Genomic DNA, 20,563 nt, shown 5'->3' on the forward strand with positions numbered 1-20,563 from the left:
CCCGCAACCAAAATCATGACGTCGTTGCGTTAGCAAAAGAGGCTCTCCTCCCCTTATGTATGGACAGTGCCGGCTTAATTAGATGGGCGGACAGTACGACCGCCCCGGGTACATAAATTAAAAGGGCATATACGTATAAGAAAAGGGGCACAAAAAAAAGTTGTAAATTAAAATAAGCACAAAAAAGAACTTTGTAAGTTAAAGGGGCACAAAAAAAAATTTGTAAGCTAGAAAGAGGCAAGAAAAAAAGTTATATGAACAAAAGAGAACCAAAAAAATAATTAGTAAGTTTTTCTATAAGTTAAGGGGCATTTTTTTAGTTTGCCCAGGGGCATGTAATATGTTTAAGCAGGCACTGTGTACGGAAACCTAGTTTTATACCCTAGTGAAGAATATGTTTTGCCCAAAAAAGGGAAGATCAAAATATAAAATATTTTGTAATGGAATTTTGTTTATGGATTTTACCAATATTTTGGATCATTCAATTTTTTTTTAGAATACATTAAATTAGAAGACTACTCTTCCAAAAAATGAAACACTAAATTGACGAACAAATTAGAGGGTTGCGCTGGTTTTGATTTTGTTTCCTAAATGCCGTCAACATATAAGAGACAGAAACTACGGTGTCTTCTTGCAGCTTAAGAAGAGAGACATGTCATGAGAAAGCAGAAAATAAAAGAATGAACAAGTAAAGCAAGAAAGAGACGTAAGGAAAAAAACAATATGCATATGGTGGCCTCACAGTTCAAATAATTAAAAATTGTGGAAGTGAAATGTATTAACTTTGTTTCTGTTTTTATCCTACTTACGTTCATTTTCAATACCTGATATGAGATGAGACTATTGAATGAACAAAATGTTTAAAATATATTATTCAGAGATATATAATATGTATAACAACGACAGCTTTTGTCATCTTTTCTCTTATATCATATTTTAAAGGTTTTTGAAGTTTCATCACATTTGTAACTGAAGATGTATTGGTTTGTAACAAGAATTGGATAAAACTATATTTCTCATTAATGTAAAATAGTATGTTTACATCAGTTTATATACCAGAGTAAGATTAAGTAAAAGGAAGCTTAATCCTACATAAACTATACCAAGTTAATTAAACCGGTTATCTCTAATACACCCCCTTTAAGTCTCTGAAACCGAAACAGGATTAGGGAGGAAGAGACTTGAAACTGACATACAAGACAATAAAGAGTTAAATGGACCAGAATGAAGAGGCTTAGTAATAATATCTGCATGTTGATTAGCACTACGGACATGAAACAGCTTCAAAAATCCATTCTTCACCTGATCACGGACGGTGTGACAATCGATCTCAATGTGTTTTGTCCTCTCATGGAAGACTGGATTAGATGCAATGTGCAGAGCCAATTTATTGTCACAAAAGAGCTTAGCAGGAACTCGCAGTGTTACCTTTAAATCTCTCAGTAGCTGAGTTAACCAAAGGAGCTCGCAGGTTGCTAAAGCCATGCTCCTATACTCGGCCTCTGTACTGCTGCGACTAACAGTGTCCTGTTTCTTGGATTTCCAGCTAATCAAGGAGGTGCCAAGATAGACACAAAAACCAGTGACTGAACGCCGTGAATCAGGACATGTACCGTAATTTGCATCATTGAATATCTGGCCTAGTAACTGGCTCAGTAGGACAGGAAAAGAACTGGCTCAAATTGTTGACAGCAAAAGTAATATATGGCCTAGTAATGGTAAGATATAACAGTCGGCCTACCAGTTCTCTATACAAAGTTCCATCTACTAGCAATGTTCCTGATTCCTTACGTAAATGAACATTCGGATCCATAGGTATAGTCTCAGGTTTACATGCGAGCATACATGTGGCAGCAAGGATATCCAAAGCATATTTGCGCTGACAAATATAAATTCCTGTGTCATTCCTGGCTATCTCAAGACCGAGGAAGTATCGAGGCACACTAAGGTCTTTGATCTTAAAAGCCTTGTGGAGAGCAGCTTGAAGATTCTACAAATCAAAGTCATTATTGGATGCAATCATAATGTCATCGACATAGACCAATAATGCAATGAAGGAGTCTCCATGTTGTTTAACAAACAAGGTATTGTCGACAGGAGACTGCTCAAAACCCTCATTGAGCACCACAGGAGAGAAACATTAGTACCATTGTCGCAATGCTTGTTTAAGACCATACAAGGATTTGTGTAATCGACACACTGCATTTGGAGGTAAAGGCACACCATTCACAGGAGTATAACCCTGTGGGAGACTCATGTAGATCTCTTCATCAATGGTATCGTGTAAAAAGGCATTTGTGACGTCCATTTGAGTAAGAGTCCAACCAAGTTTCGCAGCAAGACCAAGGATAAACTTGACACTAGCCAGTTTAGCAACAGGGGAAAACGTCTCAATGTAGTCAATACCTTCTTGCTGTGTGTACCCTTTGGCAACTAGACGTGCTTTATATCGGTCAATTGAACCATCTGGGTTATATTTGATAGTGTAAACCCATTTACACCCAATCACATGCTTACCTGGGGGTAAAGATTCAACTGTCCATGTGTGAAGCTGTTTAAGAGCAGTAATCTCCACATCCATAGCTTTCGGAAAATGAGGATGGGCCATGGCTTAGTGGAAATTTGATGGTTCTGTTTCAAGTGAACAAGAAAGAACAAAAGCCTGATAGGAAGGCTTAAGTCTGGAATATGTAATAACAGATGATAACGGGTAAAGAGGAACAAAATGAGAAGATGATGGGAGAACAGATTCAGAGGAGTGAGAAGTATGAATGAGATTACAATGGTAATCAGATAAGTAACCTGGAGCCTTCACCTGTCGTTGTGACCTGGTTGTGATCAGAGGAGCCTGTGCTGAAGCAGATGTCACAGTCTCGCGATTAGATTGAAGTTGTGTGGTACTAGAGTGAGGAACAATTGATGATGGTAAAGATGATGCATGCGCAACAGGAGCAGATGATGATGCATGCGTAACAGGAGCAGATGATGATGATGCAGTCGTAACAGGAGTAGAAGCTAATGCATTTCCATCAAAAACAGGATATATATCTGAACTCAGAGAATCAAGAGCATCAGGTGTAGATAAAGGCATTATGATCTTAGAAAACAAATCATGTTTCGGTAAATCAGATGAAATGGTTTTATATGGGAAAACTTTTTCATGAAAAACAACATTACGAGTCGTAGAAACAGTATTAGTATCAAGATGTAAAACTTTATATCCCTTATAACCCGAAGGGTATCCCAAGAAGATACATGACCCAGCTCTAGGAGTAAACTTGTGCCTATCCTTGACAAGAGTGGAAGCATAACAAAGACAACCAAAGAAACGTAAAAAACTATAATCCGGTTCCTTTTTGTATAATTTTTCATAAGGAGAAATTTTATCTAACAAAAGAGATGGTGTGCGATTGATAAGAAAAACAGCAGTGAGCATACAATCTGACCAATACTGTAAAGGAACATTATACTGAAATAATAGTGCCCGTGCAACATTCAACAAATGCTGGTGTTTACGTTCAACGACTGAATTCTGTTCAGGAGTGTATGCACATGAAAATTGATGTACTATTCCATGAGTCTTAACTAGATGTGTAAAGGCTAACTCTGGTGCATTATCACTACGAATGGGTTTAATAACAATTTTATGTTGAGTATGAACATATTTGATGAAATCAGGAAAAACAACAGAGACATCACTTTTATTTCTTAACATGTAAAGCCATGTAACTCGAGTACAATCATCCACTATTGTTAAAAAATATCGATGAACCAGATCAAACAGTGATGAAGACAAATGATTGTTAAATGGAAAAGAAATTTTTTTCTGTTTTGCTAATGGACGGACTGGACAAAGTAAAGAACTCGACTTAGACATAGGCAATGTACCAGACATATGTTGTAACTTGGCAGGAGATGGATGTCCCATGCGTTGATGCCAAAGGTCACCATCTACGAGCAAGGATCCAGAGAAATGTGCGGCAAGAACTTCAGTTTCCAGGATGTAAAGACTGTGTATTAAGATGCCTTTACCAATCGTCAAGTCCAGAGAAAGGTCCTGAAGAAAACAAGTATCAGAGTAAAAATGTGCAGAACAATTATTTCTATGCAACAGAGAACTAACACTTAACAGATTGAATTTAAAAGTCGAGACAAGTAACACATCACGCAAGACAATATTATTCGAAATATGTATGGTGCCAGTGTGAGTAATTGGTACTCTAGTACCATTAGGGAGTGAGACTGTAACACCTGAAATAGGAAAGACTTCACTAAACAAAGCCAAGTCAGAACAAACGTGACTAGTGGCTGCAGTGTCAATTATCCAAGCACCATTAGGTAGAGTAGAATATAGAGAAGTGAGTGAATGATGTTGAAAAGTGAAAGAGTGATTTTCAAATCGAAGACTAGAAGAAGGAAATTCAAATGAAACAGAACCGGAGGTGGAAGTAGGTGCCATGGCTCCACTCTCAGTTATCGTAGCAGTTAGATGAGGAGATGACTGTTCATGCAACTTGACATGAGTGTTGAGTTGATGGACCAAGCAATGAATCTGATCTTGACTAAACTGTGACAAGTCAAGGTTAGTGGCAGTCATAGCTGGTGACGGCATGTAGAGTGATGCTTGTGCATCATAGGATGGAGCAGGAGTTGTCACTACATTAGCCATCAGACCAGGACGAGTAGACTGAGATTGCTGGAAGTAAGACTGTTGAGGAAACGATGGGCGCTGCCCTGAAGTGGAAGTGGTTTGGCTACGAGGAATAGAATACTGTTGAGTAGTAGCACTCGGTCCAAACTTGTGTCCTGGTGGATAACCATTCAGCTTGTAACACTTGTGAAATGTGTGACCAGAACGATTGCAATGTGTACAATACGGACGCTGACTAGGTCGATAATTCACCGCGGCATAGACCATGTTATCAGGAGAACCACTGTAGTAGCCAGTACTCATAGACTGAGTAGCATCAGTACCATAGTAGCTAGGAGGAACCACTTCAGTAGGACCGGTATTCTGAAACACAACATTCTCCAGCTTGGTAGTGGGAGCGATAGTCCTCTGTCTCTCATCCTATGTCACCATATTGAATGCATCTACAATATTGGTAAAGGTTTAAGCAGCAAGATATGCCTTCGAGTAGCCTCATAACTCTCGTTGAGCCCCATTAAGAATTTAGTAACCTTGCTGCGTTATTGTAGCTTTTCCCACAAAACTGCAGCATTACACTCACATCAACCACAAGTGCAAACTGGTAATTCTATATAATTCTTGTGCTCTTCCCATAAGGTGAATAACTCTGTATAATAAGAGGTATCAAGTGAACTTTGCCTAATTGTACTCAATCGTTTTTCAATCACATAGACTCTTGGCGCATCATCTTGTTTAAAACGAGATAACAAATTTTTCCAAATAGCCTCAGCAGTAGACATAAACAATAGACTCTGGCTAATCTTTTTAGAAACTGAATTCATCAACCAGGTAGCTACCATGTCATTACACCTAGACCAAGATCCAGCATCACGATGAGTATCAGGAGGTTTAGGGATTGTACCGTTGATGAAGTCAAGTTTATTACTAACATTAAGCGCCATAAGAATGGAACGACGCCAAGAATGAAACTCAGATCCATCGGTAAGACGATAGGAAACAAGCACGAGTCCGGCGTGATCCGCCGCGTGCAAGAAATAATGATTCTCGTATTGATCTGGATCTTGATTAACATTGCTTTGAGTCGCTGTATTTACTAGATTAACCGAACCCATTGCCGATGAGGAAATTGAGAACGGCAAAGAGGATCTGTGCAGAGTGATTAATCGAAGAAGAGAGCAACAGATCTAGGTCAAAGAAATCAAAATCAAAAGCAAGAAGAAGAAGATGAAAGACGCGAACAAAAGAAATTTGAGTACAGCGAAAGAAAAGCAAAGAACAAAATCGATGAGAATCTAGGAAATCAAACTGCTCATGATTTGAAGATGCAAGCTCAATCTCAGCTCAATCGAAGAAGATGAATGAGAAACAATGGCGGAAGCTTGGAAATTCTGTTAGCTCTGATACCATAACAAGAATCAGATAAAACTATATTTCTCATTAATGTAGAATAGTATGTTTACATCAGTTTATATACCAGAGTAAGATTAAGTAAAAGGAAGCTTAATCCTACATAAACTATACCAAGTTAATTAAACCGGTTATCTCCAATAGTTTGTCTGAAACAGTGTCTGTGTGATACAAGACGTGATACAGGTAGACATGTCAAAATGGGTCAAAATTAATGGATTAACTCAAACCAAACCAATCCAAAAACTTATTGAGTTGATAATTTGAGTATTAATGGGTTAATGAGTCAAATTGGTTTATTAGTTTAGTGGATTGAGTTGAAATGGATTGGATTAAAATGAGTTTATGGGTTAACTCAAACCAAACCATTGAATTAAATTTGAATACCTTCTTTCCAAAATATCTTCTTCTTCTTCTTTCGATTTTCGCTCTCTCTCCCACTTCTTCTTCGATCTGTTCATATTTATTGGTTTAGTAGTTATATTTTTACGTAGTTGTCTGAGTTTTATGGGTTCTAGCTGTGATTTGATTAACCGACCTCATGCTCTTATGATTCTACACGACATAATTGGCTAATTCCAGGTCGTTGATGAAAATCTTCCTTTTCTTCAAAGTGTATGCTTAGATTCTCTGTTTTTGTTTGTCAGATTGTGATTAACGGTTCTTTAACAAAAAAGATTGTGATTAACGGTTATGATGAGTATTGATCTTCAAATCGATTTCATTAGATCAATTTGGTGTCTGATGAGATTATGTGAACTGGGTTTGTTTCGGTTAGGTGTTTACAAATCGGTTATGACTTAAGATGTTGTTGAGTTAAGACTTTTTGAGTAATTAGTTTTGATGAGTGATTGAGTATGGATCTTAAGATTTCTGGATTATTATTGTTTAAAATTTCTGGTTTTCAAAATTTGAATAATTGGAGACATATATCATGTTTATCATAAACAGTTTATGTATAAAAAAATACACAAGCTTTGATGATTTTATAAAATTACACAAGGTCTAAATTTCTGATTATGATATAAATGGATCAACTCATTTAACCCATTAATCCATTAAACTAAATGAGTTGTGGGTTGATCCAAACCATTTGCTTAATGAGTTGAGTTGACTCATTATCCATTAAATACTAAATCTTTATGGTTATGGGTTGGTTTGGGTTGGTTTACCCAACTTGACATCCCTAGATACAGGATTGATGTTGTTTTATGTGACTGAAAAGTTTCTAGAAGGTTTGAGAAGGGAATATTGAAGGACGGTTTGAGGATGAATTGAAGAGAAAAACTACTATTTCTTTTGTTGATTAAATTGGAGTCTTACAACGAAAAGGAAGATAGCAAAAAAGAAAAAAAAAAATTCTTATAGAATTTAGAAATCTTCTTCTATGGTGATTAGGAAGTCTTGATGGATATATAAGTGAAACAACCCTTCCCGTTTTTTTATATAAATAATATTAATTTACTAGTGGTCCCATACCCACTAACAACCTTGCAACAATCAACAACAGCGGATAACAAAACAATTCCATTAAACTAATAAGAATTTCAACAATAACAATCCAATAACCAACAATGCAATAATCCAAAACCAACAATGAAATAACCAAGTTCCAACATTTTACAATGTTCTATCAACTCAACACTAGCAACCTAACAAGAGCTAGACCACAATCAACCAACTCTCTAGAACATCCTCCTCCTCATCGCCTTGATTCCACGATCACACTTTACCTTTACCTGCACACCACAAACAACAATAGAGATGCGTAAGTATTATCATAAATACTTAGTAAGGCCGTCCTCCCGTCTACTAGGTTATACACACAAGCATTTGAGACCCTCATGTTTAAGCAAGCAAATATAACACGAACAATACATCAAACCAGGAAAACAAGTCTCGGATGAGACTGGTGTCGACCGACACTAAGTCGGTGTCGATCGATGCTGACACAACATGGTGTCGACCGACACCACACTGGTGTCGATCGACACTGCTTCTGCAGACGCGAACTGTACGAACACGAACATCGATCATCCGTTTCAAATCATCTTGAAACCGTCCCAAACTCACCCAAATGCCTCGGGAACCTATGGGAAACCCGAAACAACAAACCCAAGCAAGCAAACACCCCAAATAGACAAAGAAAAACCAAACAAAAGAGATCTCATGCTTAGATCAACCATGGTCAAGCACTCAACTCTTTTACAGGAAGATTGGGTTGAGAAATCGGTGGAAACAACACCTTCACAAGCTTCTCCTTCGTTCCCAGCAGCAACTCTCCCTTCCACAGCTACAGATCTCACCAAAACCACCAAGAACAAGCCAAAAACTCACAAACCACAAGTTCTCTATTTTCTCTCTTTTTCTTCTACAAACGGCGACAAGACACACCCTAAAACCCTTAACAAAACCAAACCAAACCAACCAAACCAAAATCACGAATTAAAACAAACCCGACGAACCCAGAAATAGTGGTGTCGATTGACACACCCTTGGTGTCGATCGACACCCACTCCAAAAATACAATAACTTGTTCGCGGATGTTACAATTCTCCCCCACAATAAGGATTTGTCCTCGAATCCTGCAGCACCGTCCATCCGTCAAGGACCTCTGTGCCACCGTTAACACGGCCCACACATCTTCCGACAGGACTGAACACCGTCAGCCAAAGTTTCCCATGCACTGTCGCAAAAGACCGCACACCTCCGACTAAACCATGAGGTCTCCCTCTAGCCAATATAATCACATCAAAGTCCATATTTGCTCAAAACTCAATGCTTCCCCCGTCCGTGGTCGCAACCAACAAATCATGCCGGCTCGCTATGAGGCCAACCGCCTTAAGCTACGACATCCAGGAAGTCACTCACACACACTCAATGTGTATCACTCAGAAAGCGAGGCAGTCATTGGAGAATATGTTTGAGGGTACTACAAGTGTTAAGAGAACAAAGCTGGATATGTTAGCATCACAATTTGAGAATCTAATGATGGAAGGAAAAGAATCTGTGGTTGATGTTCATATATTTTACCTTGTTTTCCCTTAGTTTATTCACATCTTTTGCATCTTTTGCTATCCATTTTAATCTTTATTGCATAGCTTTAGGACCAATCATGCATTAGACTTCAGTTGCATTGCATTTGCATCTTTTCATGCATAAACAGGTGATTTTGGAGCTTAAGGGGCATGGATGCAATGCTGAGGAGAAGTGAAGCAATCATGGGGAGAAAGCAAGAGAGTTAAGGCTGAAACAACAAGGTCCGGAGTCCAACTCGACCGCACACTTGACCAGACACTCGACCGTGTACTGAGGAGGACTCGACCGAGTGGAGATTGCACGAGAGAAGCCAGCTCGACCTGCCACTCGACCGAGCACAGGTCGAGTTGACCGAGCCGTTGACTATTTTGTCTTTTAGAATTTTTTAGGGCTTCCACTCCCCTCCTATATAAAGCCTTGTACCTGCAGCCACCAAAGGAGTCCAGCTTTTTAGATATTCTCTAAACCTAGTTTTTACCCTTTTGGGAATTATTCTTTTTGCACTTTTTTTTTCTTAGATCTTGTACTTGAAAAAGACTAAATTCCTCAATATTGTTGGTTTCATAACTTTCTTAATATTGAGAATTTGAGTTTGATCCTTTCATCAATATTGAAGATCTTTGCTTCATCTTTCTAATAATGCAAGTTTCAATATTTTCTGGGTTTTTGACTTGGTTCATCATGTATTGTTGTGAGTAGTTTGCTTAGGATCTTGAGGATGGGTTAGGATGGATTGATCTTGTGGTTTGTGTGATTTGGTCAAGCTTGACTGTTGTAGATCTCTTCTAGGCTAGATGTTCTTAATGCTGATCCTATATCTGAGAGGGTAGGATCTGATTTCAAGCTTCTTAGCATCACACCAATGTTTAAGAAGCATAGATAAGGCTAGATCTAGAGCTTACCATTAGGCTTGCTAAGAGATTAGAGGTCTTGTTTGGTTTGAGATGTATTGCTTAATGCCTGCTTGTGTAGATTCTTTACTGTGTGAGAACAAGTCTAGAATTGCATAGGTTTGATTGTCTCTTGCCATGAGAGTGGAAGAAACTTGTCTTAGATTTATATGTCTAGAGGTTAGCTCAAAGTTTGCTTGAGATTTGTTGACCTAGTTAGATAACCACAATGATTAGTTCATCCCATGAATCCATCCTCAGGACCTTCTTTGTTTATTGATTTTAAAGTCTTAATCCTGTTGCTTGCTTGTTGTTTGATTCGTATTTGCATTGCTCTGTTTTTATTGTGTTGCTCTGTTTCCTGGATTATTCTAGCTCGACCCTGTACTCGACCTACACTCGGTCGAGTGCTTGCTCGAGTTCATCCCCAGAACTCTTGTTTATGATTTGTGATTGTCCTATTTCATTCCTATTTCATTCCAGTTGCATTCATTTAGTTTTCAGTTCATTACCTGTCTTGCATTAGTTCATTAGTAGTAGTTTCTATTTCTGTTCTAGTATCATTACTGTTGCAATCATTCAGTTTTATTTGCATTTAGTTCTTAGTTCTTGTAGTTTACTTTCTGCATCTTTACATTTTCATCTTAGGATTGTTAGTGACAAGCAATCTTTACATTTGTCTTAACTTAGATTCATATGCATATCTTAATTGTTCACAAACACTCATTTAAGATTGATACCTCCTATACTGCCACATCATAAGGGGAATTGAAACACCCATCCATCATTTCATTCATATCTCACCATTGCATACATTCACCATTCATCACCACACAAAATAAACTTGTTTCAGTGGTTGAGTTCAGTGCTAAGTTATGTGATATATCTAATGAGGCTTTTGCTCTTGGAAAGCAGGACAAAGACAAAAAGCTTGTGAAGAAGCTGAAGCGATCATTGCCTGCAAAATTTGAATCAAAAATTTATGTTGTTGAAGAAGCTCAAAATTTAGATGAGATGGCTTTTGATGAGTTTGTTGGGATTATTAAAGCTTTTGAATTAAGCAAAGCATATGAATCTGAAGGAGTTAAAGAAGAAAGATGATGAAGTTAAGGAAGCAATAAATAAGGAAGTTGAGATTGGAGTAGCTCTTAAGGTATCATTTTATCATTTTATGAAGATTCAATGGCTATGTTATCAAAAGGATTTGCTAAATATTTGAAGCTTAGGGCAAAGGAGAAGAAAAATAGAATGGATGAAGAGATGAGAACTTCATCAAAGAATGTTCAATGTTTTGAATGCAAAGGATATGATCATGTACGGTCAGATTGTGTCAATCTACAAAAGCATAAGAAGAAGGCTATGAATGTTGTTTCTAGTGATTCTGAAACTGATTCAGATGAAGAAGAAGATCTGAAGAATTTTGTAGCATTTACAACTTTTGAAGATAGTTCTGCATCAACATCTGCAACTACTTCTAAATCTGCAGCAAAATTTGCAATTGCATATGAATCTGCAACTACAGCAGAACATGAATTTGAGAATGTTAGTGATGCAGAGGATATGAGTTATGAAGAACTTGGTAAGAGTTATGAGAAGTTGTATGCACATTGGCTTAAGGTAGTTGAGGATAATTCAGTTTTAATTAAGGAGAAGCTCAAGTTAAAGGCTAAAATTGTTGAAGCAGAGAAATATGCAACAAAAATAGAGGAAGAAGCATTATAAGCTAAATTGCGAGTTGAAGAAACTCAAAAGAATTTGAGGATGCTTAATACTCAAAAGAATTTGAGGATGCTTAATAATGGTACAGAGAAGTTGGATCATATTTTAAATATGGCAAGACAGATAAGTGTGGCCTTGGATATGAAGGAAAAGTTTCAAAATTGGATCCGGTGTTTGTTTCAAGTGGAAAAATAGTCTGCATGAGGAACTGTGTCAAGATTGCTTCAAGGACTGCTTTGAAGATTGCTACAGAGAATGTATGTGTGAAAGAGCATAGTAAAAGGATTTTCGAGTTGCAGAGTGCACCTAGAAAAGTTTTTCGACCAGTTTGTCATCATTGTGGTGTTGTTGGGCATATTAGACCAAGATGTTTCAGATTGTTGAGAGAGAGGAGCTGCATGGAGAATGCTTTTGATGTAAGGTTTTGTAGTCATACATGTTATCATTGTGGAATTCAAAGACATATTAAGAGGAATTGTTTCAGGTTGATTCAAGAGGTTAAACATGGAGGTCTAAGGCGCAACAAGATATGGATTAGAAAAGATAATTTCAATGGAGGTGGTGTATTAGGCTATCAACCGCTTATTGCAAAGCGGAGAGAATTTTCTAGTTAGTTTTGACCATGTTGTGACTCATTCAGGGAGAGAATGAAGATGTGTCTAGTGATGTTGTTTAGGTGTTTGAACTGATGAGTTCACAAGCATAGTTAAAAAGGGGGAGAATGAAGATGTATTAGTTTATCTGAAGCAGTGTCTGTGTGATAAAAGACGTGATACAGGATTGTTGTTGTTTTATATGACTGAGAAGTTTCTAGAAGGTTTGAGAAGGCAATATTGAAGGACGGTTTGAGGATGAATTGAAGAGAAAAACTACTATTTCTTTTGTTGGTTAAATTGGAGTCTTACAACGAAAAGGAAAATAGTAATTTTCTTATAGAATTTGGAAATCTTATTCTATGGTGATTAGAAAGTATTGATGGATATATAACAAGGTGTTGGACATGTCTGATATGCTCAAATTAACCCTCGAGCTACTCTCTCAAATTAAGAGATCACTGCAGTACTTAGGGGTCGAATTCCACAAGGGCTCAAGTCTACACAATAAATTATGGAGTTTTTGTAATTATGCTAAACAGATTAATTTAAAATTGAAATAACAATGCAAAGTATTAAATGAAAGTGTTGTGAATTCAGAAAATCAAAAGGTTAGGCCTAGGGAATTTCTCAGGTAATTATGAAATATTAAATCAATGAAATAATTAAGGTTCAAGCAATAAAAATAAGATCTAGAATTCTAAACTTTTGGTAAAATAAATCAGTTCTCACTGCAATTATTATCTAAATTTTTTCCGCACTGATCGATTTGATCCTCGGTTAAACGAAACGAATATATGCCTTATACCTAAGAAGGAGATGGCTCAATGGATGACGGAGTTTAGGCCAATTAGTCTTTGTAATGTGTGCTATAAGATTATTTCTAAGGTTCTTTGTTTCAGACTTAAGCGGTTTCTTCCATCCCTTGTTTCTGAAACCCAATCGGCTTTCGTTTCTGGACGTTTAATTACCGATAATATCCTGGTGGCTCAGGAAATGTTTCATGGCTTAAATACTAATCCACGGTGTAAATCAGAGTTTCTAGCTTTCAAGACGGACATGAGTAAGGCATACGACCGTGTTGAGTGGGATTTTTTGGAAGCGGTAATGGTTAAGCTGGGTTTCGATAGGAAATGGATTTCTTGGATTATGTGGTGTGTTTCTTCAGTCTCGTATCAAGTCCTCCTAAATGGTCAACCCAGAGGTTATATCAAACCTCAGAGGGGTCTACGTCAGGGAGATCCTTTATCTCCTTATCTGTTTATACTGTGTACTGAGGTCTTAATTGCCAATATTAAAAAGGCCGAACGGGAGCATAGGATTTTGGGTATTAAGATAGCTCGGGATTGTCCTACTATCTCACATCTCTTGTTTGCTGATGATAGCTTATTTTTCTGTAAGGCTGACCCTGCTAAATGTAGTACGGTTATGGATATTATAAGTGATTATGGACGAGCTTCGGGCCAGGAGGTAAATTTGGAGAAATCATCCATTATGTTTGGCAAAAAAGTACCCACTGAAGTAAGGACTCAATTGAAAGGTGTAATGGGTATTTCCAGTGAGGGTGGTATGGGTTCGTATTTGGGTATTCCAGAGGACCTCCATGGTTCTAAAACAAAGGCTTTCCGTTACGTTAGTGACCGTTTGGATGATCGTGTGAATGGTTGGTCCGCAAAAATTCTATCTAAGGGAGGAAAGGAGGTAATGATTAAGTCGGTAGCTCTGGCTCTTCCAACTCATGTTATGTCTTGCTACAAGTTACCAACAGAGTTAACGTCTCGTTTAACAAGTGTTATCGCAAAGTTTTGGTGGAAGTCTAATGATAAGGAACGAGGTTTGCACTGGGTGGCGTGGGATAGATTATGTAAGGACAAAAGTGAAGGCGGCTTGGGCTTTCGCGCACTGGAACAATTCAATGATGCTATGTTGGCCAAACAATATTGGCAGTTAATTCATTATCCATCGTCTCTGATGGCTCGAGTGTTGCGAGGTAGATATTTTTGGAATTCACATCCTTTACAGGCTAAGAAACCTTATTCCCCCTCATTTGCTTGGTGGAGCATCTTCTCAACTAAGGGTTTGGTAGAACATGGTTCTCGATGGGCGATTGGTTTGGGTTGTAATGTCTCAGTGTGGCGGGATCCATGGATTCCAGATATTCAACCGAGATCAGCAAATGGTCGAGGTCGGCAGTTACTTCCCAGTCTAATGGTCAACCATTTGATTAATCCATACACGAAGGAATGGCATATGCCAATTCTAGAGGAGTTTTTTGATCCGGTAGATATTCAAATCATTTTATCTATGGAGGTTAGTAAATCGTTTAAATCGGATAAACTGATCTGGCATTTTACTAAATCTGGGAAATATTCGGTAAAATCTGGCTACCGTCTCGCCCGTGATTTAATAAATGAGGTAGAGATTGGGCCGACGTGCACATCTCTTAGGGCTCAGGTTTGGAAACTTCAGGTTCCCCCAAAGATTCAGCATTTCTTCTGGCAGATTGCTTCCGGCACTCTTCCCGTGTTGGAGCGTTTGGCTCATCAGGGTGTTCGGTGTGATCCTCTATGTACGCGTTGTGGCTTGGCAGTGGAGACTATCAATCATGCTCTTTTTGAATGTTCCCGTTCGCGGCGGATTTGGGATTTATCCCCGGTAGATTTATGCACTGATGGATTCCCCTTTGCTTCTATTTATTCAAATCTTGATTTTCTTTTTTGGAGGGCGTCGTCCCAGTCGGCTGTCCCGGATATTGGTTTTCACCTACCATGGATTGTCTGGTCTATTTGGAAAGATAGGAATAAAAAAGTCTATCAGGGTTTCGAGGCAGAACCAGGTGATGTTCTGACCCATGCGACTTCTGATAAGTTGTTATGGGAGGAAGTAAGATCCTCTCTTTCAACCTCGACTGAGCCTCTTACCTTGGAGGATCAGACACACGCTCCCCGGTGTCAGATTGATGGATCTTGGAAGGCATCAGATCCCTTGGAAGGCTTAGGCTGGTGGTTTTGCAATAGTGAGGATGTAACGCAGTTATTGGGAGCACGGAGTCAGCGTCGTGGCCCTTCACCTCTTCATTCGGACCTTCATGCTTTGATTTGGGCGATGGCTTCCATTTTAGCCTCAGGCGTTAACTGTCAGTATTTCGAGACGGATTGTGCTGAACTAGTGGCGATGGTGCAGTCTCCCGATGATTGGCCCGCTTTCTCCACCCTGCTAGATGAGTTTAGTCTACTTCGCTCCTCCTTCCCATCCTTCATGCTTTCGAGGATATCGCGCAGCTCTAACGTGCGGGCTGATTGCCTTGCTCGCTCTTCGAGATTGTTACTTACAGCTTCTTCTTTTGTAAACACTTTTCCTCCAGTTTGGGCGACCAATCTTGGAGTTATCTTTTAATTTAATGTTTGGTTGACAAAAAAAAAAAAAAAAAAAAAAAAAAAATCTAAGTTAAAAATCAGCTTTAAGAACATATTTAGATAAATTCACAAAATTATTAATTCAAATCTCTTTGTAAGAAATAATTTTGTTCATCAATGGTTTAATCAGAAAAACAATTATATTCCCATATCAATTTATTTCCCTAAGATAATAATTCTAGGTGATCAATCAAGAATTATTGTGAAGAACAACCAATGATGAAGATCATAAAAGATTAAGAACCCTAAAAATCACAGATCTAATAAATCATAAAAACCCTGTGAAATACCCTAAACCTAACAAGCAAATTACTCAGACATGTTTAATGAAGAACAAATCATAATTCTGAATAACATGCAATAGATATTGAAAAGTAAAAGAGTTCCCAAAAGCTCTAAATAATCTTTCTCTCAAAAACTGCTAGAAAATAACTTCAGGGTTTCTAAAACCTAAAAATACTATATATATGTCCTAAAACACGTTAAGGACTTGTCTTGCAATTATGGAAAACTTTGGGTAAACTTGTGAAACTTCCAAAATTGTGATTCTTCATCGGCTAAAGAGAGTGTCGATCGATGCTCCTATACGGTGTCAATCGATGACATTGCTTTCATCCGAGTCCAAATTGATTCTTTGAGATTTATGCTTGATATATCATGGTTTTTAGGTGTTTTAGCCATGATATAAGTCTTATTTATAGAGTCTTTTTGGTATTTTTAGATTCTTTTGAGTCTTTATAGGATTTAGCATGGATGGGAGCATAATGGAGCTAAATAGGAGGATTTGGAGCTTAATCAAGCATTAAGGCTAAGCTGTGAATGTCGGAGACGAATTTAGAAAGATGCATCGATCGATGCAGATGCTGTGTCGATCGATGCAAAGCCAAAGAAGAAATTGGAAGTTTTCTCAACAAGTTTTGAAGATTTACAAAGTTGCCCCAAAGTTTTGCATATTTGCATCATTAGTCTTTGGATGTGTTTAGGAATATAAATAGGATTTTTATGGTCATTGTTTAGACCTAAGCTTTATTTTTCCCTGCAACTTTTTGAGAAAAAACCCTGAGAGATTTTTAGAGAGCTTTTGGAGAGAAGAATCAAGACTCCTTCAGAGAAGATTCAGAACTCCTTTTCTTCTTCCTTTAATCTCTTAACGCAATTTACTCATATTATGATTTGTGTTTTATTGATTATGTCTGAGTACATCTGCATGTTAGGTTTAGGGTTTCTCATTAGAGATTTCATTGATTGTTAGATTGATTAATTGTTTGGATTCATTATATTTATTGTTCTTCATCATAGGTTGTTCTTAATGCTAGATCTTTGATTAGTCACTAGATTTAGATCTTAGGATTATTAATTGATATGAGTATATAATTGGTTTTCTTGACAAAAACCTTTGGTGAGCAAAATTACTTCTTGCAAAGAGATTTGATTTAGTGATTTTGTAAACTTATCTAAACTTGATTTTATTGCTGGTTTTTAACTTGAATTTTGCAAAGAGATTTGGATTTTCGGATTTTAAAACTTAGATAATATTTGCAGTGAGAACTGATTTATTTTATAATTGTGTTTAGAGTTCAAGAATGGTGCTTAATTATTGAATCCTGCTTGTTTAATTAATTGATCTGATTTTCCATGATTTCCTGAGAATTTCCCTAGGCCTAGCGTTTAATCCATCTGAATTTACATCTCTTTTATTTTCTGTTTTATTTTGCAATTTAATTACAATATTTCTGTTTAGCATAATTAAAATATTATTAAGTCTATTGTGTGAATCTAGAGTTCTTGTGGATTTGATCCATAAATACTACATTGACCTCTTAATTTGAGAGAGTAGCTCTAGGGTAAATTTGAGCATATCAAATTTTGGCGCCGTTGTCGGGGACTCTTTTGATTCACCATTAGATTAAAGTCTTTGATTTTGTCTAGATTTTTCTTTTCTTAATTTACTCACACGCTTTTGTTTCTTTTCTCTTGTGTGTTTCAGGTACATGCCTAAGCCTAGCACCAGGAAAAATCCAACTGGTCCAGTTGTTAAGTTTACAAATCAAGAGTTAGGACAACTAGAGCGTGAGAACACAAAAGCAGCCAAATCAGCAAAAATGGTCAACCCAATCATATTGAGACAAGATGCGGCTGGGGTTTTGAAGGATCAAGAGGGTAATGTGCGCAACAAGCAAGGCCAGAAACTTGATGCTGACGGACAGATTATTCAGGAAGAACTCATCGTGGCCGATGAGAATGCACGTGGCGTCGAGCGACGCAACAATGGTGTCGATCGACGCAACCAGGAAGGCATCGACCGACGCAATGTTGGCATCGATCGATGCAATGCCAGAGCTGATGCGGAGAATGTTCAGAGGCGATGGGATGACAATGGAGAGCTTGTTAAGACTCTTGCAGATTTCAACAGACCAGATTTATTCTATGAGAACCGCTCCGCAATTGTCCCTCCTCCATTCCCAAGGAATGATTTTGAGCTAAAGCCTTCCTCTTTGCTCTTGTTGGACAAAGGCCATTCCAGAACTTGTCACATGAGAAGCCTCTAGACCATATTGAGCACTTTGAGGATATAGTTACAAGCATCAAGGCTAATGGAGTCACAGGAGACTATCTCTACTGCAAGATTTTCCCCTACTCTCTTGCTGGGGAAGCTTCTCATTGGCTGAGACAACTCAAACCAGGATCTCTGAAGACCTGGAATGATATCAAGGTGGCATTCCTCAATTACTTCTATGATGATGCAATGTCTGATAAGCTGAGGATTAAGCTTTCTACCTTTAGACAAGGACCTGCTGAATCTTACAAAGCTGCTTGGGTAAGGTTCAAAGCATACCAGAGAGATTGTCCACATCATGGGTTCTCAGAAGTGCAGTTGATCAGTATCTTCTTCAGCGGGATTGACTGGAGGTATTAGATGGCTTTGGATGCTGCTAGTGATGGGAACTTCAAGACAAGGTATCGAGATGATGCTGAAAAGTTGATAGAAGGACTAGCTTCAAGCAACAGTACTAAGAATGCAGACTTAGAGCGGAAAAGAGCACATGACGGCCATGATTCAAATCAGTTTGCTACGGTGAATGCTAAGTTGGATACAGTGCATAATCTTCTTGTTGGAAAGAAGTCAGTCCATTTTGCTGAAGATGTTGAGATTTTTGAGCCAAATCCAGAGACTACAGAAGAAGATGTCAATTATGTGTATGGAGCTGGATATCAGACACAAAAATTTGGCAACCAGTAGGGCAGCAGACCTTACAATGGGAACTCTTTAAGCTACACTCCTAAACCGGATTACCAGAAGCAACAAAAGAACACCGGCTTTACAAGGACCTATGGTAATTCTTCTTATCAGTCTCCACCTCCACAGACTTCTGAGAGTCGAATGGAGGCCATGCTTGATCAAATTCTTCAAGGACAAGAGCAGTTGACAGTGACATTCAATGAAAAGATTGATAATGTCTACAATGAACTGACTGGGAAGTTTGATGCATTAAATACTCATGTCAAGAAGCTAGAGAATCAAATTATTCAGACTGTTCGGTCTGTTAAAAGACAAGAGGAACTTCTTTCTAGAAGAACAAAGTGGAATCCCAAGCATGCTTATAATGCCATTTTGGTGAAGGACGTAGAAGGTGATTCGGAAGTGGATGTTGCATCGACCGATACAGAGCAGCATCGATTGATGCAACCATCATCTAGCATCGATCGATGCACCGCCATTGTCGATCGACACACCCCACGACCAGCTCTGCTTTCTCCTCAAGTTCCACCTGCTTCAGAGCAAGCTTATAAGCCTAAGGTTCCTATTCCTAAGCCTAGGAGGTCTAAGCAGGAGATTGAAAAAGCTAGATGCAAAGCTATGATGGATAAGGTAATGATTGAGATACCTTTGATTGATGCTGTCAAGTTTTCTCCTGGTATTAAGAGATATGCGAAGAGGATGGTCACTAATGGTTTGAGTCCTGAGTAAGGAGCACTGCTTACAAAGGATGTCAGCTCAATACTGTTGAAACAGCCTCCACAGAGGAAGAAGGATAAGAAGCAGGAGGTGGTTGTCTCTAAGGAAGTAAGTGCAGTGATTCAGACTAGGATTGCAGAGAAGTTACCAGATCCTAAAAGTTTTGTGCTAGATTGCTCTATCTCCACAGGAAGGTTTCCTCACTTTCTTTGTGATCTTGGCTCTAGTATCAACTTGATGCCACATTCTGTTGCTGTAAGACTTGGGATGACAGATTTCAAGCCAACTAAGATATCTCTTATCTTAGCTGATCGATCCAGAAGGATTCCTAAAGGTGTCTTAGAGGATATTCCAATCAATATTGGATATTGCATGATTCCCACTGACTTTGTGGTGTTGAAGTATGACAAAGAGCCTAATGATCCTCTCATCTTAGGATGTTCTTTCTTGACTACAACTAGTGCCATCATAGATGTAAAGAAGGGACACATATCTCTTAATGTGGATGATTTGGTCATGAACTTTGAGATGGACAAGCTGAGAAGAGCTCCCACTATTGATGGTCAGACATTTTGTGTGGAGATAGCTTCTGATGAAGATCCGATCATTGAGCTTCATGGAGACAGTACTGAGTTGAAGCCTGTTGAGAAAGTGAGCAAACAAGCAGTTAAGCTTAAAGATTGGAGTGGAGATCATCTAATCAGTACTAGAGACCATGATGAGGTTCTGATCCATGACAAGTCGCTGGTAGATGATGTTTTTGTAATGGAAACATGGATTGCTGAGGAAAGTTTCCGAATCGTTGAAGAAACACGAGTTGCAGACATAGCATCGATCGATGCAGCTGTTGCATCAATTGACACACCTTCCAGAATCGGCTCGGACTTGTC

The 20,563-nt window shown here is 38.3% G+C and overlaps 2 protein-coding genes and 1 non-coding gene across 3 annotated transcripts; 1 reads left to right on the forward strand and 2 right to left on the reverse strand.

Moving 5' to 3' along the window:
- Positions 1-2,611: 2,611 nt before the first annotated feature.
- LOC147948618 (uncharacterized) lies at positions 2,612-8,820 on the reverse strand. The gene is made up of 5 exons (XM_087467901.1): positions 8,671-8,820; positions 5,251-5,835; positions 4,220-5,071; positions 3,889-4,057; positions 2,612-3,747 (listed from the first exon to the last, which is right to left on the reverse strand). The coding sequence occupies exons 1-5, from the start codon at positions 8,818-8,820 to the stop codon at positions 2,612-2,614; spliced, it is 2,892 nt and encodes a 963-aa protein (XP_087324027.1).
- A 3,086-nt stretch (positions 8,821-11,906) lies between these two features.
- On the forward strand, positions 11,907-18,956 carry LOC104748941 (uncharacterized). The gene is made up of 4 exons (XM_087467902.1): positions 11,907-12,127; positions 13,202-15,644; positions 18,633-18,723; positions 18,859-18,956. The coding sequence occupies exons 1-4, from the start codon at positions 11,907-11,909 to the stop codon at positions 18,954-18,956; spliced, it is 2,853 nt and encodes a 950-aa protein (XP_087324028.1).
- On the reverse strand, positions 18,471-18,577 carry LOC147948619 (small nucleolar RNA R71). Its single transcript, XR_015586201.1, has one exon. It is a non-coding gene; the product is annotated as a small nucleolar RNA R71 (small nucleolar RNA).
- Positions 18,957-20,563: the final 1,607 nt, after the last annotated feature.

Source organism: Camelina sativa, chromosome 2 (assembly GCF_030686135.1).
Source record: "Camelina sativa cultivar CO46 ecotype springtype chromosome 2, ASM3068613v1".
Classification (NCBI taxonomy): domain Eukaryota; kingdom Viridiplantae; phylum Streptophyta; class Magnoliopsida; order Brassicales; family Brassicaceae; genus Camelina; species Camelina sativa.

Bases quoted from the DNA above. Each gene is read 5' to 3' on its own strand.
- LOC104748941 (XM_087467902.1), top strand. From the start codon at position 11,907: ATGAGGAACTGTGTCAAGATTGCTTCAAGGACTGCTTTGAAGATTGCT. The intron at 12,128-13,201 runs GTTTTGTAGTCA...TCTTTGTTTCAG, and splicing joins GAGAATGCTTTTGATGTAAG to ACTTAAGCGGTTTCTTCCAT. The intron at 18,724-18,858 runs GTACTAAGAATG...ATTTTGCTGAAG, and splicing joins AGGACTAGCTTCAAGCAACA to ATGTTGAGATTTTTGAGCCA.
- LOC147948618 (XM_087467901.1), bottom strand. From the start codon at position 8,820: ATGGACTTTGATGTGATTATATTGGCTAGAGGGAGACCTCATGGTTTA. The intron at 5,836-8,670 runs GTCCTTGACGGA...TCTTTGACCTAG, and splicing joins GTGTTAACGGTGGCACAGAG to ATCTGTTGCTCTCTTCTTCG. The intron at 3,748-3,888 runs GTACATTGCCTA...TTTTAACAATAG, and splicing joins CAAGTTACAACATATGTCTG to TGGATGATTGTACTCGAGTT.